Source organism: Podarcis pityusensis, assembly GCF_964106645.2.
Source record: "Podarcis pityusensis genome assembly, chromosome: 16".
NCBI lineage: Eukaryota > Metazoa > Chordata > Lepidosauria > Squamata > Lacertidae > Podarcis > Podarcis pityusensis.
The window spans coordinates 13,938,549-13,951,763 of NC_138041.1; the positions used below are offsets into that span (position 1 = coordinate 13,938,549).

At 45.1% G+C, this 13,215-nt stretch overlaps 1 protein-coding gene across 3 annotated transcripts; it reads left to right on the forward strand.

The window, feature by feature from the left end:
• The first annotated feature begins 2,714 nt into the window (after positions 1–2,714).
• Positions 2,715–12,151, forward strand: LOC308465631 (uncharacterized protein). 3 transcript variants are annotated; one of them, XM_080985657.1, is made up of 7 exons: positions 2,715–2,989; positions 3,827–3,898; positions 4,565–6,461; positions 6,575–6,648; positions 8,493–8,631; positions 10,375–10,412; positions 12,054–12,151. In XM_080985657.1, exons 3-7 carry the CDS (start codon positions 5,437–5,439, stop codon positions 12,122–12,124), a joined length of 1,347 nt encoding a protein of 448 aa, XP_080841783.1. In that variant the 5' UTR covers positions 2,715–2,989; positions 3,827–3,898; positions 4,565–5,436; the 3' UTR covers positions 12,125–12,151. The 3 variants fall into 3 exon arrangements, with proteins under 3 accessions (XP_080841783.1, XP_080841785.1, XP_080841784.1); XM_080985659.1 differs by lacking the exons at positions 2,715–2,989; positions 3,827–3,898 and having other exon boundaries at positions 4,183–5,606; positions 5,781–6,461; XM_080985658.1 differs by lacking the exons at positions 2,715–2,989; positions 3,827–3,898 and having other exon boundaries at positions 4,183–6,461; positions 8,517–8,631.
• Positions 12,152–13,215: the final 1,064 nt, after the last annotated feature.

The window sequence follows — 13,215 nt, forward strand, 5'->3', positions numbered from 1 at the left end:
TAAAATATAAGCCAGGCTAGTTTCCTGCATTAAGATGATCACTTGAGAGATGGACCATTAAGAGAACAAAGGAAAGTGGGCTCTGTGAGACACAACAAATGAGAGATAGTTAGAAGGGCAAACCCTGAGCTGAAAGTTGAGAGTTTGCCGTGATGTGTGACCTAGGAGCAAGCTGGAGAGAAAGTTGGAGAGCAACGTCTGATGTCTGTTTTAATCCAAGGCTGCAGCTCTGGGAGAAACAAGACCCTTTGGGGGTGTTTGTACTGTGAGCCCCCCCATCGTAGGCTCAGGTTGTATATAAAGGTAAAGGGACCCCTGACCATTGGGTCCAGTCGTGGCCGACTCTGTGGTTGCGCCGCTCATCTTGCTTTATTGGCTGAGGGAGCCGGCGTACAGCTTCCAGGTCATGTGGCCAGCATGACTAAGCCGCTTCTGGCGAACCAGAGCAGTGCACGGAAACGCCGTTTACCTTCCTGCCGGAGCGGTACCTATTTATCTACTTGCACTGCGTGCTTTCGAACTGCTAGGTTGGCAGGAGCAGGGACCGAGCAACGGGAGCTCACCCTGTTGTGGGAATTCGAACCGCTGACCTTCTGATCGGCAAGTCCTAGGCTCTGTGGTTTAACCCACAGCGCCACCCATGTAAATAAATCATATATCATAAAGACTCCACAGTTTGCTGCGCCTCATTTCCAAAAGGAAACGCGAAGCCTGGGGAAGTGCCTGGAACTCCTGGAATCTGATACTGCTCAGAAAGTGGTGTGGCGTGAATACATACCGTATTTTTCCATGTATAAACTCTGGGCCATCTCCCCGCATTTTCTTAAATCTGAGTCCCCCCAAAATAGGGGGCATTTTATACATGGGGGCATCTTATAGACGGAAAAATACGGTGTATATATATCCAGTAGAGATGCCAACTGGAGGAAATACATTCATTGTTGAAAGAGGAATGTCTCCAAGAAGCACTGAAATAGAAAGCTGCCAAAGGACAGGTGCCTCCACATTAAGGGCTCAGTTCTGGCATAGAGCAGAGTGGACTTCCTAGTTGGATGGTAACTGCAGGATGTCCTCTCCAGCCATCCTTTGGGTGTGTTGTATTTGCCCTACTTCTTCAAGTGGCAACACATTCCAGGAATGGAGTGCTTACTCAGGTCTGGTTGTCATGTTGCCATATTTGCATTTTTATTTTATGTTACAAATATCCAGGCTGAGAAGATGTGGAGGCACAGCTGGAAACCTCCAACAGACACCTGGAGTCCACTGCTCCCACATCAGGGCTCCAGAGAAATTCCCCTGACGTCCTATGATGCTGTTAACTTGACAGTTCATCTCTCATCGCTGTCCCAACATTCTGCTTCACATGCACACACTTAGATCATATCCTCTTTAACTGGCGTGGAGGGAGAGTTATCCATTAGGGCTGAGCGATGCCTGGTTTTCAACATCGTGATGCATCCTGATGTCTGAAATAAGGATGTAACTATGTAGACGTGAATGGAGTAGTGTCCTGGGAATGGCTACTACTTAGGTGTCTAAAACTGATCCATTTTTTACTTATATTTAACATATTGTTAAAGGGATGCGGGTGGCGCTGTGGGTTAAACCACAGAGCCTAGGGCTTGCCGATCATTAGGTTGGCGGTTCGAAACCCCACGACGGGGTGAGCTCCCGTTGCTCAGTCCCTGCTCCTGCCAACCTAGCAGTTCGAAAGCACGCAGTGCAAGTAGATAAGTAGGTACCGCTCCAGCAGGAAGGTAAACGGCATTTCCATGCACTGCTCTGGTTCACCAGAAGCGGCTTAGTCATGCTGGCCACATGACCCGGAAGCTGTACACCAGCTCCCTCGGCCAGTAAAGCGAGGCCTAACGGACCTAACTGGACCTAATGGTCGGGGTCCCTTTACCTTTACCTTTAACATATTGTTACAACTGTTATATTATTGTACAGAGCAACAGGGGCAGTAGGAATCATGAGATATGTTTTTCCCCATATCACGGTTTTTTACATAGCACACACATTGTGATTTGTGATATATCACCATGTCAGATATTATGACACCGTTATCACGATGTGGACTTCAAAGCAATTTTGGATGGTATAGCAATACATCATCCAGCCCTAGTATCCATCTTTCTAGGGAAGCTATGAGGAGGACCATTAAATGAAAGTTTTAGCAGAGTTTTACTTAGTAGCACCTCCATGCCTTGTACAACACATTCCACACATATGTCAGGATGAACTTCTATGTTACTAAAACACACTAAAGACATCACAGTTTCTTGCCCAGTTTCTCTCTCTGAGCCCAGAGAGGGTTTCTGCTTTTCAGTTTCCTGCTTCCTTAAAGTTCACAGCAAACATGAAGTCCAGTTGCCAGATTCCTGCAACTTTACAGTTCTTCGGTTCTTTTATTCAGTCTCTCCTGCTGCGTCTCCACATCTCTCTCTCCTTTTCTCCCTCATTCATAGACAACACTACGTGCTGGGCGGCACAGCAATGAGATAAGGAAGATCACGAGCAATTGCAGCTGCATCTTAATAAAAAAACATGACTGCCCAGCTTATGCAGAACACTTTCCTCAATGTAGCTCACCAGCAAAGCCTGGTCATCAGCAGGGTGCTTTTGAGGGCTTCCCATGAAGCCTTAAGCCCGGGAGATACATGGCACTCTTTATCATCGGGTGGCAAGATGCTTACCTTCCCCCTCCCTGACCAACCTCTTATAATATTCCCCCCCAAGATATTTTTGCTAACCTGCTCCACTTTGTACCTTGCCAGTCATTTTCTTTTTCTCCCCTAGCCCAAAGACGCAAGTGGCTGCACTATGCAGGTTATGGACTGAGCTATGCATGCGTGAGAACCAAGCACGGATCCGGAACAAACAGCTGTTGCAGGACTTTGCTGACGTGGAGGCCCAGTTGGCGGATCTGTCGGCCAAGATAGATGCATTGAGGAAGAGGAGGAGGAGGAAGAGAAGCGATTTAGCCAAGGTAGCCAAGAAAAACGGGCAAGGGGGTTGTTTGAAATCAGGAGAAGAATCCCATCAATTGCTAGTGGTAGGTTTCCTCTGTGTAGTGTTGCTATATTGCAAGGGCAGAATTAGCAATTCTCATGCATTCAACATCTTGAGAGGCAGACATTTAATAGTCCCAATTTTCCCCCAGCATGCAGATGCAGTGACGGGAAGAGATCTGCCTATTGAATTCTTAGGTTTTGGAATTATAGGGTGCAACATATAACTAACAGGTGATATTCATAAGATGGTAGGGATGGCTGCTAATCTCAGGTAGCTTTTAAAAAGAAACTGGATCAAGGTGCAGTATGTCAACGGCCAAAATTAAACCTCCATGCAGCGCAGGAAGGAGTAACCTGTTGCCCTGCAGATGTTGCTGACTATTTGCCATTGGCTTGTGCTGATGCTCCTCATCCTCCTGGCATGGGGATAGTAAGCTGTAGCTGTTGGATCCTAGACAAAGAGGACTTTTGCTATCATAAGAACATAAGAGCCTGGCTGCTGGATCAGGCCAAAGGCCCATCTGATCCGGCATCTTGTTCTTACAGTGGCCAGCCAGATGCCCATCACAGGAAAACCCGCAAGCCGGACCTGAGCAAAACAGGCGGCCCAGAAACATCCTTTTGAAGGACCCACCTGGGTCACTGTTAACCCTCCGAGCTAGATTCATGCTCGCGTGGAGAAAACAAATGGCTGATCTGAAGTTCTAATCTCTCCTCACCTGCCAAGAGTTAAACTAAGGGGTGCTGGTGGATAAAATTGGGGATGGAGAAATTGGCACCCCCAGATGATCCAAAGCTACTTTTTATTTCAGAGCAACTATGAAGAATCCCTTCCTCATCTGAGCAGAGGCCTTCAGAAGCCGCATGGGTCTGATGTGAGACAGGTAAACTAACTCAGGTGGCTGTTGTGAACTATATAATCCGCTGTGCCAAAACCCAATGAATAATATTATTTTGAACAGAATTTTATTAAGTAGTGGGTTAAATTAACTGATGTGGACCTGAGTGAAAACTATATACACAATACCCCCCGGTGGCTAGGGTGAGAACTTCAATACACAACAAATTTCATATACCGCACATTTAGGAATGGGCAAATTGTGCCCCAGCACTGCCCCCCCCCCCAATAAGTTTCAGGCCTATTTCCTTGCATCTGAAGAGAGTCCCATTCAAATCTGAAATTTTGCTGACTTTTTACATTTCTGAAATAATTTCTACAATAAAAGTCGAAAAAGAATATTTATTTATGTTTCATTTTTGTTCACCACTGGGGAATTCTCTAAAGGAAGAGCAGTTTATAAATTCAGGAATAAATATTTGTCATCCAGATTCTAGTTCTGAAGTTTGAGGTATAGCATCCACCTTCTGATGCTGACGGTTGTCTATTAGCTTTTCGCTGTGGGCTCTTTAAAATACATTTAGAAATAATTAAACCTTGTTTTATTTCAAACCACCAGCAAACATAAGGAAATAACCATTTGAAGAGTGAATATTTGAAATATTTCCCATTCTGGTTCCCACGTGCCTTTCTTTTGCTCTTTGCATCCCAGGAACTGCTGGCAAGACCCCACTCTGCTAACTGGAATGGGCAGCTCCCTTTTGAAATCGGACGCCAGAGAGAATGGTTGCCATTTCACCCCTTTGAAACGGTGCCATCCTGGGCCCCAGAAACTTATGGGAGACTCTGGTCAGGTTTCGGGGAACACAGGAAGAGCTGGGGCCATTCCGTGGCCCATCCTTTCCCCTCCATAACACTCAGCTCCCAAACTTCCAGAGAACATCGCAGTCAGGCCTGGTCTTCCTCGCGGTCTCCATGGCAACCCCAGAAGGATGAGGAAGTCTTGATATCTCCTGGCCAAGGTGGATCTTTTTCTCTGTCCTCCCAACCTTGGACAATCCCTAGAGAGGCCACCATGTTGAGGAGAGACCTTTCCCAGGAATGGCAGAGGACTAGCATAGTCCAGGGGCCAGAGGACCATCCTACCGAAAGTCCTGCTGCCAGCACCACCATCACAAGGGAGGTCCCGAGGGAAGAAAGCAGCAGCAGTGGATGCTCCAGGGAGGAACTGAGCAACATGTCAGTGAGGTGGAATGGACGCAGCCTGGCCTACAGCCCACAAGGAAGGTCACAGGCTGCGATGCTTTTTAGGGACACAGCAGGTAAGGATGCTGGCATCAGCTTTCTTCTATCTCTTGACAACACCCAGGAGATTCTGGGGAACAGGACCTTCTGCCCCTCAGGGAAAGTACTTTGCACTTGCTCAGAAGTCCGCTCAGCTTTTATTTCTCGCCTGTGTGCTCAGAGTCTTAAGACTGAGCCCAATTTCAAGTTAAAGTCTTGCCACCAGGTCAGCTGTAAAACATAAACCTATTTTCCCTCTTTCTCTCGCCGGCTTCTTGGGGTCAGCGTGGACCACTGGGGATGAGCTCGGGTGGCAGTGGCCTGGACACAGCTGAAGCAGATTTGGAGCACTGGGTGGCTGAAAGTGCCTCCAAGGCATTGCTGAGGCAACAAGGGATGCAGCTGAAACAGTGCCAGGATGCTCCCACAACAGTTCAAAGTGAAGATTTGTCACAGGTGCCCCCAAACAGGTATTCTTACCACCCCCCTGGAATCTCAGCCACCCTTGGTTCTCCACCAGGACAGTTGTCAGGAGTGGGGAGAAGCTCAATAACTTGCTCTCCTTGGCATTTCTTGGAAGGAGCCTATGAACCTGAGCCTGTTGCCCTTGACCTCACTACCTCCCACCCCCCTTCTGTTTCCAGATTTCCAGGATTGCTGCAAGAGGATGAGACAGCGATAATCCATGAGCCTAGCAAGATTTTGGGACAAGAGGAAATATTGGGCCGGGATGGGCAGGAGGATGGAAACCTTGGGGAAAAGGAGGAACGGGAAAAGGGAAGAGGCGGTGGCAGTGAGGTGGGCGAAGCTGCAGGAAGTCTGGATTTGGGGTGGGATAAAATGTCCGGGGACCATCGGTCTCCAAGGGAAACACCAGCTCAGGATGAAGAGGAGCCCCTGGAAAGTGGTAGAGCTGAAGTACTGGAGCCTGCGCAGGGAGAACAGGAGGGTGGGATTCATGTGGCGCGTGAGAGCAGGACAGGGGAAGTAAACAACACACCAGGATCTTTGGGGAAAACTCAAAATGTGCAAGAAAGCAGGGAGTCAACTGCAGAGCTGGAAGCTCAGGTGGAAGCAGTGAAGTTGGATATAGGATATGGAAATGGCCAGGGAAGAAGTCGGAGCGAGGACGAGGAGGAAGGAGGAACCAGCAGAGATTATGGTGAGCCAGACAGGGCTGGAGGAAGCGGTGATGAGCAGGGAGGCCCAGAGAGAGACACGGAAAGCCAGGAGGGAGCCAGGAGCCCAGAAGAGGATGTAGCCAGCATCAATACTGGTCCAGAGCAGTTCTCTTTGGAACCCCGGATCTGCAGCACATTGGAGCAGTAAGTTCTCAGTGTTCCAGTGGGGTGGAAGGTGGGCAGAACCCTCCTCCCCTATCCTGCGTGGGGAGATGGACCACCCCTCCCCATCACTGTTCTTCTTTCTTCTCTTTGAGGGATGAAGGCAGCAGCTGCCAGACCTCCAGTCTGCAGAATGGGCAACCCCTGGGGGTCAAGCTCATGGAGGAAGGTAAGCGCAGCGCTGGCTGCACATATGGTGACATTTCCGCTGCCCTTTTTCTGAGTGTCTTCTGAGACGTGTCATTAATGTAGTATTAGCGCATCAGTAGTGGATTTATACTGGACTGTCCGTACATCATTCTGCTTTATTCATTGTTCCATGATGCCTTCTCAATCTTCTTGTCATCAGAACACATGTCATAACACAAAAAAGTGGGACACAAAAAAATCCACCCCAGGACATTTATGCTGTGAAAAGCTGCAGGATTTCAGCAAGAAGCTATGGGACATGCACTGATTGGAAACACAGCAGTATGTCCATTGGTCCATCGAGCTCAGTATTGTCTGCTCTGACCGGCAGAGGCTCTCCAGAGTTTCAGTCTTTCCTGGAGCTACTTGTTGGAGGTGGAACCTGTGAAGGACTGAACCTGTGGTTTTCTGCATGAAAGAAAGCATGTGCTCTGACCAAGGTGTGATGGCCCTCCCTCTAAAAATAATGTAAGATTCCAGTCATCATTGTAGGGTTGATTCAAACAGAAAAGAAGGAAGCTTTCTTATGTCGAGCCAGACCCATGCTCCATCTAGTCTAGTATTCTATACACTGACTGGCAGTGACTCTCCAGGGTTTCGATCAAATGTCTTTCCCAGCCTTCCTTGGAGATCCTAGGATTGAACCTGGGAGCTTCTCTGTGCATAGCATGTGCTCTAGCGCTGTGATCTACAGCCCCCCCCCCCAAATTAGAATTGCACCCAAGGACATTATAAAAAGCATCCTAAAGTGCAGCAGAGATTAATTGATAATAATAAATCAGCCACCAGGTCTCAAAACTCCATGAACTTCGTTAACAAGGAGAGTTCCACTGAGTTTTGGTAGATATGATATAATGGACTAAGCAAAAATGAGTTGTTGATTTTGATGAAATAGAGGAAGTTTAATTACATTATTTTAAATTTTAAAATACGTAAATGAAAATAAGGTTAGAAGGAATTGCTGGAAATACGATCTGAACTAGAATACAAAATTGGGAGGTGAGAGGAGGTCATGGAAATAAGTAAAGGGAAAAAGGTTAAGTAAAGGTTTAATCTGTTTTTGTTTTATTTTAACTTAATGTATTTTTATATCTTTTGTTAAGTCTTCTTTTTTATTCTATTTTATTGTTCTTTTTTATTTGTTTATTCTATGCTTTGTCACGGTTAAAGTTTTCTTTGTATTTTGTATGGTTTTTCTTTTTCTTTTTTGTAATTTTAAATTTGAAATAAATATCATTTAAAAAAAAAAAAAAAGAGAGAGAGTTCCACTGAGGGGGCACCACAGTTGGAAAAGGCCATGGTAGCCATTCATCTCTCATCCGACACAACGGGATTTGGATTGGGGACACTGAACTGAATAAATGGAATCTCATTTGGGAGGAAGTGTTCATTGAGGTGTCTTGGAGCCAGATCATTTAAGGTTCTAGGCAGTGTTTCCCAAACTTGGGTCTCCGGCCTTTTTTGGACTACAACTCCTATCATCCCTAGCTAGCAAGACCAGTGGTCAGGGATGGTGGGAATTGTAGTCCGGAAACAGCCAGAGACCCATGTTTAGGAAACACTGTTCTAGAGGTCCAATGCAACAGTTTAAACCAGTCTTCCCTAACCTGTTGCTCTCCACATGCATAGGACTACAACTCCCATCAGCCCCATGAGATGTCCAAGACACTGGAGAGCACTGGGTTGGGGGAGGCTGGTTTAAATTCTGCCCAGGAAGTCCTTTTAACAAAGAGACAACTGAGAATCTGGCAACTGAGATGGAGTACTTTCCCATGTCAGGTTCCCTCACCATCTTCACCCTTGTTCCTGTCAAATTTCTCCTAGTTCACATGTATTTATCGAATGCAGGAACAGAATCCATTTGTGAAGGAGAAGAGGAGGAGGAGGAGGAAGTGGAAGAGAGTGAAGCTGATACAGACATTGAAGCTGCCTTGGCTCCCTTCTCCAAAAAGCCAAAATCAAGGTGGGGCCTCATATTCTCCTTTATCTACACCCATCCTATCTTAAGGAACATGAACACTGGAAGCTGTCTTAGACAGAATCAGACCATTGGTTCATCTAGCTCAGATTAAACTTGGGTCTCCAGATTGCTTTGGGACTAGAAGTCCCATCATCCCTGATGTCCTACTAACTAGGCGTGATGGGAGTTGTAGTCCAAAGATAGTGGGAGACCCAAGTTTGGGGAAAACCTCGTCTAGATTGACTGTTAGTGGCTTGCCAGGGTTTCAGGGAAGGAACTGTCCCAGTCCTGCCTGGAGACATCAGGGATTGAACCTGGGACCTTCTGCATGCAAAGTGGGTGCTGTGCCTTCTCCATGGAGCAATCATAGATTGCCACAGGCAACTTCCCATTTATGCACATGTGAGGCACAAGCACATCCCTGTAAACCCGGAAGTGGCATGGAAAGGGGCAAAAATGGCCCTAAAGGAGTGTGAAAATAGCATCTAGCAATCCCATGAGCCTTTGCACCAACCTTTGAGGTCTGTAGAGTTTTGGAGTTTGAACAAGGAGGTTTGGAGGGAGTGATTGTGACGGAGTTTGGTGGAGTTTTGGGGTTTTTTTAAGGGCTTTTCAAGGGTTTCCAGAGGTTTAGAGTGTGTTTGCAGGCTTTTTCAATGTGGTTCCCAATATACACGATTTCCCTTCAATGTGTGGTGCCTTGGAACGTAACCCCTGCACAAATGAGGAGTTGCCTGTACAGTACTTCATTTTATACGCATCATGTATCTGCCTCCTATCAATTTAATTGGATGCCTGAGTAGCCAATACTGGCCTATGTGGACAAATAGTCTGACCCTGGGATAAGGCAGCTCCTTAGGTTCCTAAATAGCACCTGGATGTCCTGCCTCTCCAAGGAAGTCCATCTAAACATCTTTGCAAGAGAACTGGACTTATTAACTCTACCCACATCCCTCACCATGACCTTAGAAGACACTTGTCTCCTCTTTCGGCTTTTCCTAAGCCGAAAACCACCAGCTATTTGTGCCTTTCTTGATAAGGAAGATGATTCATCCTCCTGATGAATTTTCATCTTTCATCCCTCGCTTTGTCATCAGATCCTTCATTGCCTCGAATACCAATTATCCCATGATAACAGGGCGCCATCTAGTGGCTCCCAGACAATGCTCTTATGAGTCACTTGCTTGTGAGGAAGACCCACTGAACCTAGTGGACCTTGGAGTTATGCAGTTCCAATATCCATGCAGTCTCTCTCACAATGCTAGAAACCAAGGCCAGCTGACTGTTGGAAGATGCAGGGCAGGCAAAAGGACAGCTGGACATATAAGGGCCCCATTACCTTCAGGAGCTTAGGACCTCATCAAACCTAAATCCAGCCCTGCCTCCAACATTACTCCAATGAAAATAGGGACGTACTAAGGAAAAGTGGGATATTCCAGGATCAAATCAGAAACCAGGATGACTGGAAAACAGGGACACTTGGAGGGTCTGCAAATACAACCCACTGAAAGAAACAAAACAGGAGTAGGTTATTCCCTCTGACTGCAGTAACAGAGGAGTTGTGAGCTATATGGAACCTGGAATCATAGCTAGGTTAGCTTGGAAGTGCAAAGAGGGGCAAGGGTGGGGTGCGGTGGAGGAGAAGCACAGTGTGGGACACAACTCTGGTATTGCAGTGAAGCCCTGGTTGGGGCATTTCTGCATTTGGATCCCCAGTTTTCAGGATCTGATTTTCTTTCTCCACAGGGATCAGCAGAGTGAGGCAGATCTTCAAAGGCTCCAAGGTGAGATGAAATTTCTTGGGCACAGAGAAATGGCAGCCAAAACTGAATCTCTCAGAATAATAACGATGCCACTCCAGAAAACCTGTCTATTGATAGTTCATCCCGATACGTTTTGCACACATTTAGTAGGGAGCTTATACAACATCCACTGTTTATTGAATGTTCATTCTGATTTATTTGTTGGGAGGTTATATGACATTGTGCCAAACAAATGTTGTCCCACACTTTCCAGTTCATTTTCCTTCCACTTTACTCATCACAAAAAGTCTGGGAAGTGGTTTTTTGTGTTTTTCTTCCAAGCAGATTTGTTGCTCAAGGGCACCAAATCCACTTTAATTGCACAACCTGAGGATGCCTCCAGGCTGTTGCTATTTTGTGGGAATGATTCGAGCACATACTGGAAATGTCATTTTCCCCAATCAGAGTGGATTGAAGTGTTTTGTCACCCTACTGCAACAACACTTTTTTCGGGGGGAAAGAATAGATCTTTGTGATTAGGAAAGCGTTGGGCAAATGCAATGGAAAGTAGGGAACATACAAATGATTAACAGGAAGATGTGTAAACACTCTGCAAACGAATCAGGATGAATGTTCAATAAAGAACATCCTGTAGGCTACATGCGCACTAACCTGTTTGTAGCACAAAAATGTAGTTTTTCTCAATTTGGAATAATTCATGCTTGTCCTCAACTTGCTCATTTCAATCTAGATTGATTTTAGATGTCCACAAGGGTGGGTTCAGTTTCCTGAGCAATGTATTATAATCTCTGACCTCCCCACACCCCAATTATGTTATCCATGCCTTTTCCTTGCTGCACATGCCTAGGTAAATGAAGAAGAGGAGGTTACGATCTTGATATACACCCACCCTCAATGTATTTGGGCAAGTGTGGATACAAACTGCCCCTATCCATTGCCTACATTTGTTTTCATCTATTTTCAAATGGACACCCTGTGGGATAATGCAGAATCAATCTGTAACGAGCTTTCATTGCCGGAGTGGAACCAGTTTCTCAAGAAGCACTTTTAAGGAGCAAAAAAACATGCAGTAGATCTAGATTATGTGTAGGGTATGTCGGTGGTTGGTGGGGGAACAACTCGGTCTCAACAGATTCTAGAATAAAATGCCGTGTGTATGCAGCCATAGTTCTAATTGCTTGCACAAGCTTTGGGATGAATCTTGTATAAACCTATCATCTGGAGGAACACTGAATTTGCCAGTATGCAATAGAAGCCCACTCTTCCAAATAGTGATAGTCTGGAATTGGCCCCGAGATACAAACAGGGAAGGACTAAAAGTCAGTGGTAGAATCTAGGCTCTGCATAAAGAAGGTCGAGGTTCAATCGCTGGCATCTCAAGCTAAAAGAGTACAACCAAACTGCGGGAAAAATAGTGATCTCTGTGTTGCTAGGAGACTGCATATTTCTACAGAGCAGGAGTGAGGAACTTCTGGCCTTCCAGATGTTGCTGGTCTCCTGTGCCCTTCAGCCTCAGCTAGCGTGGTCAGGGATTATAGGAGCTGTAGTCCAGCAACATATGGAGGGCCGCAGGTTCCCCAATGCCCTGCAAAAGTAGGGAATATACTGAAATACACTGTAGGAGACGCTTCAATCCATGGCCATACCCTTTTCTCTCCACAGATCTCTGGGCTGATGCAGAGGAAGCAAGCAAAGATGACAGCTTGCATGATAAAGACGACTTTTATGACTGAAGTGAGAAGGGCAGAAAAAACAAGATAGAAAAATAATAGTAATAGCTCAAGAGTTCAGCTCCCTGCACCGTAAGAACGGATGAACTGTCGTGTTGGATGAGGCCAAGGGCTCACCTAGTCCATTTCCCAGGGAAATGATATATAATGAATTGAAAAAGATGTTCAAAATAACTTTCATTTTCAAAAACTCCAGAAGCTTTTCTTTTGGGAATTATAGGGACAGAACTACTTAAATTGTATAGAAATTTATTTATGTATGTTACTACAGCAGCAAGAATGTTACTTGCCCCAAAATGGAAAGAAGCAGAAGTCCCAGTAAAGGAAGAATGGATTCAAAAACTTATGGAATATGCAGAAATGGCTAAACTTACCAGAAGAATAAGAAATCAAGATAACAAACTTTTTATAAAAGAATGGAAATGGTTTATTGAATTTTTACAGATAAATTGTAAACAGATTGAAACATTAGCAGGATTATTGTAATAACCTGCAGTTTTATAAGACTATATATTTACTTTAGATAATTAAATGAGTAAATTAAATGAATTTTGATATGCAGAAGGTATGAAAAAAATTAATTTAAGGAACCGCAGAAAGAGGGGGAAGGAAGTCAAAATTTGAAATGTTAAATGGATTGGAAAATTAATGAAATGTATATATCTGAAAAGTATAAATAAAAAACTAAAAAAAGGGCTCATCTAGTCCAGCCTCCTGTTTTCACAGTGGCCTCCAAATGCCCAGAAACCCACAAGAAGCAAGACCTGAGCACAAAAGGCCTCTCAACACCTGCGTCATTTTCACTTTTATTTAATACTTATTGACAAAAAACAATGCATATATATATATAACTGGTCAGTATCAAAACCTTTTGTTCTAGGTACAATGCTTAAGTTTTCTCCATTAGAGGACCCTGGAAACATCTGTAAAAAGTTGTATGTCTCTGTACCTCTCAAGAGGCAAACAATATTCCCGTCACTACATATAATAAACAAAGTCAGAAGCAAAGAAGGTGAATTCAGATATTTCAGTCTTTCCTCCAAATCTGCATGTAAACTGTGGATGGATATCTCTGAAAATTAGTCATGACTATA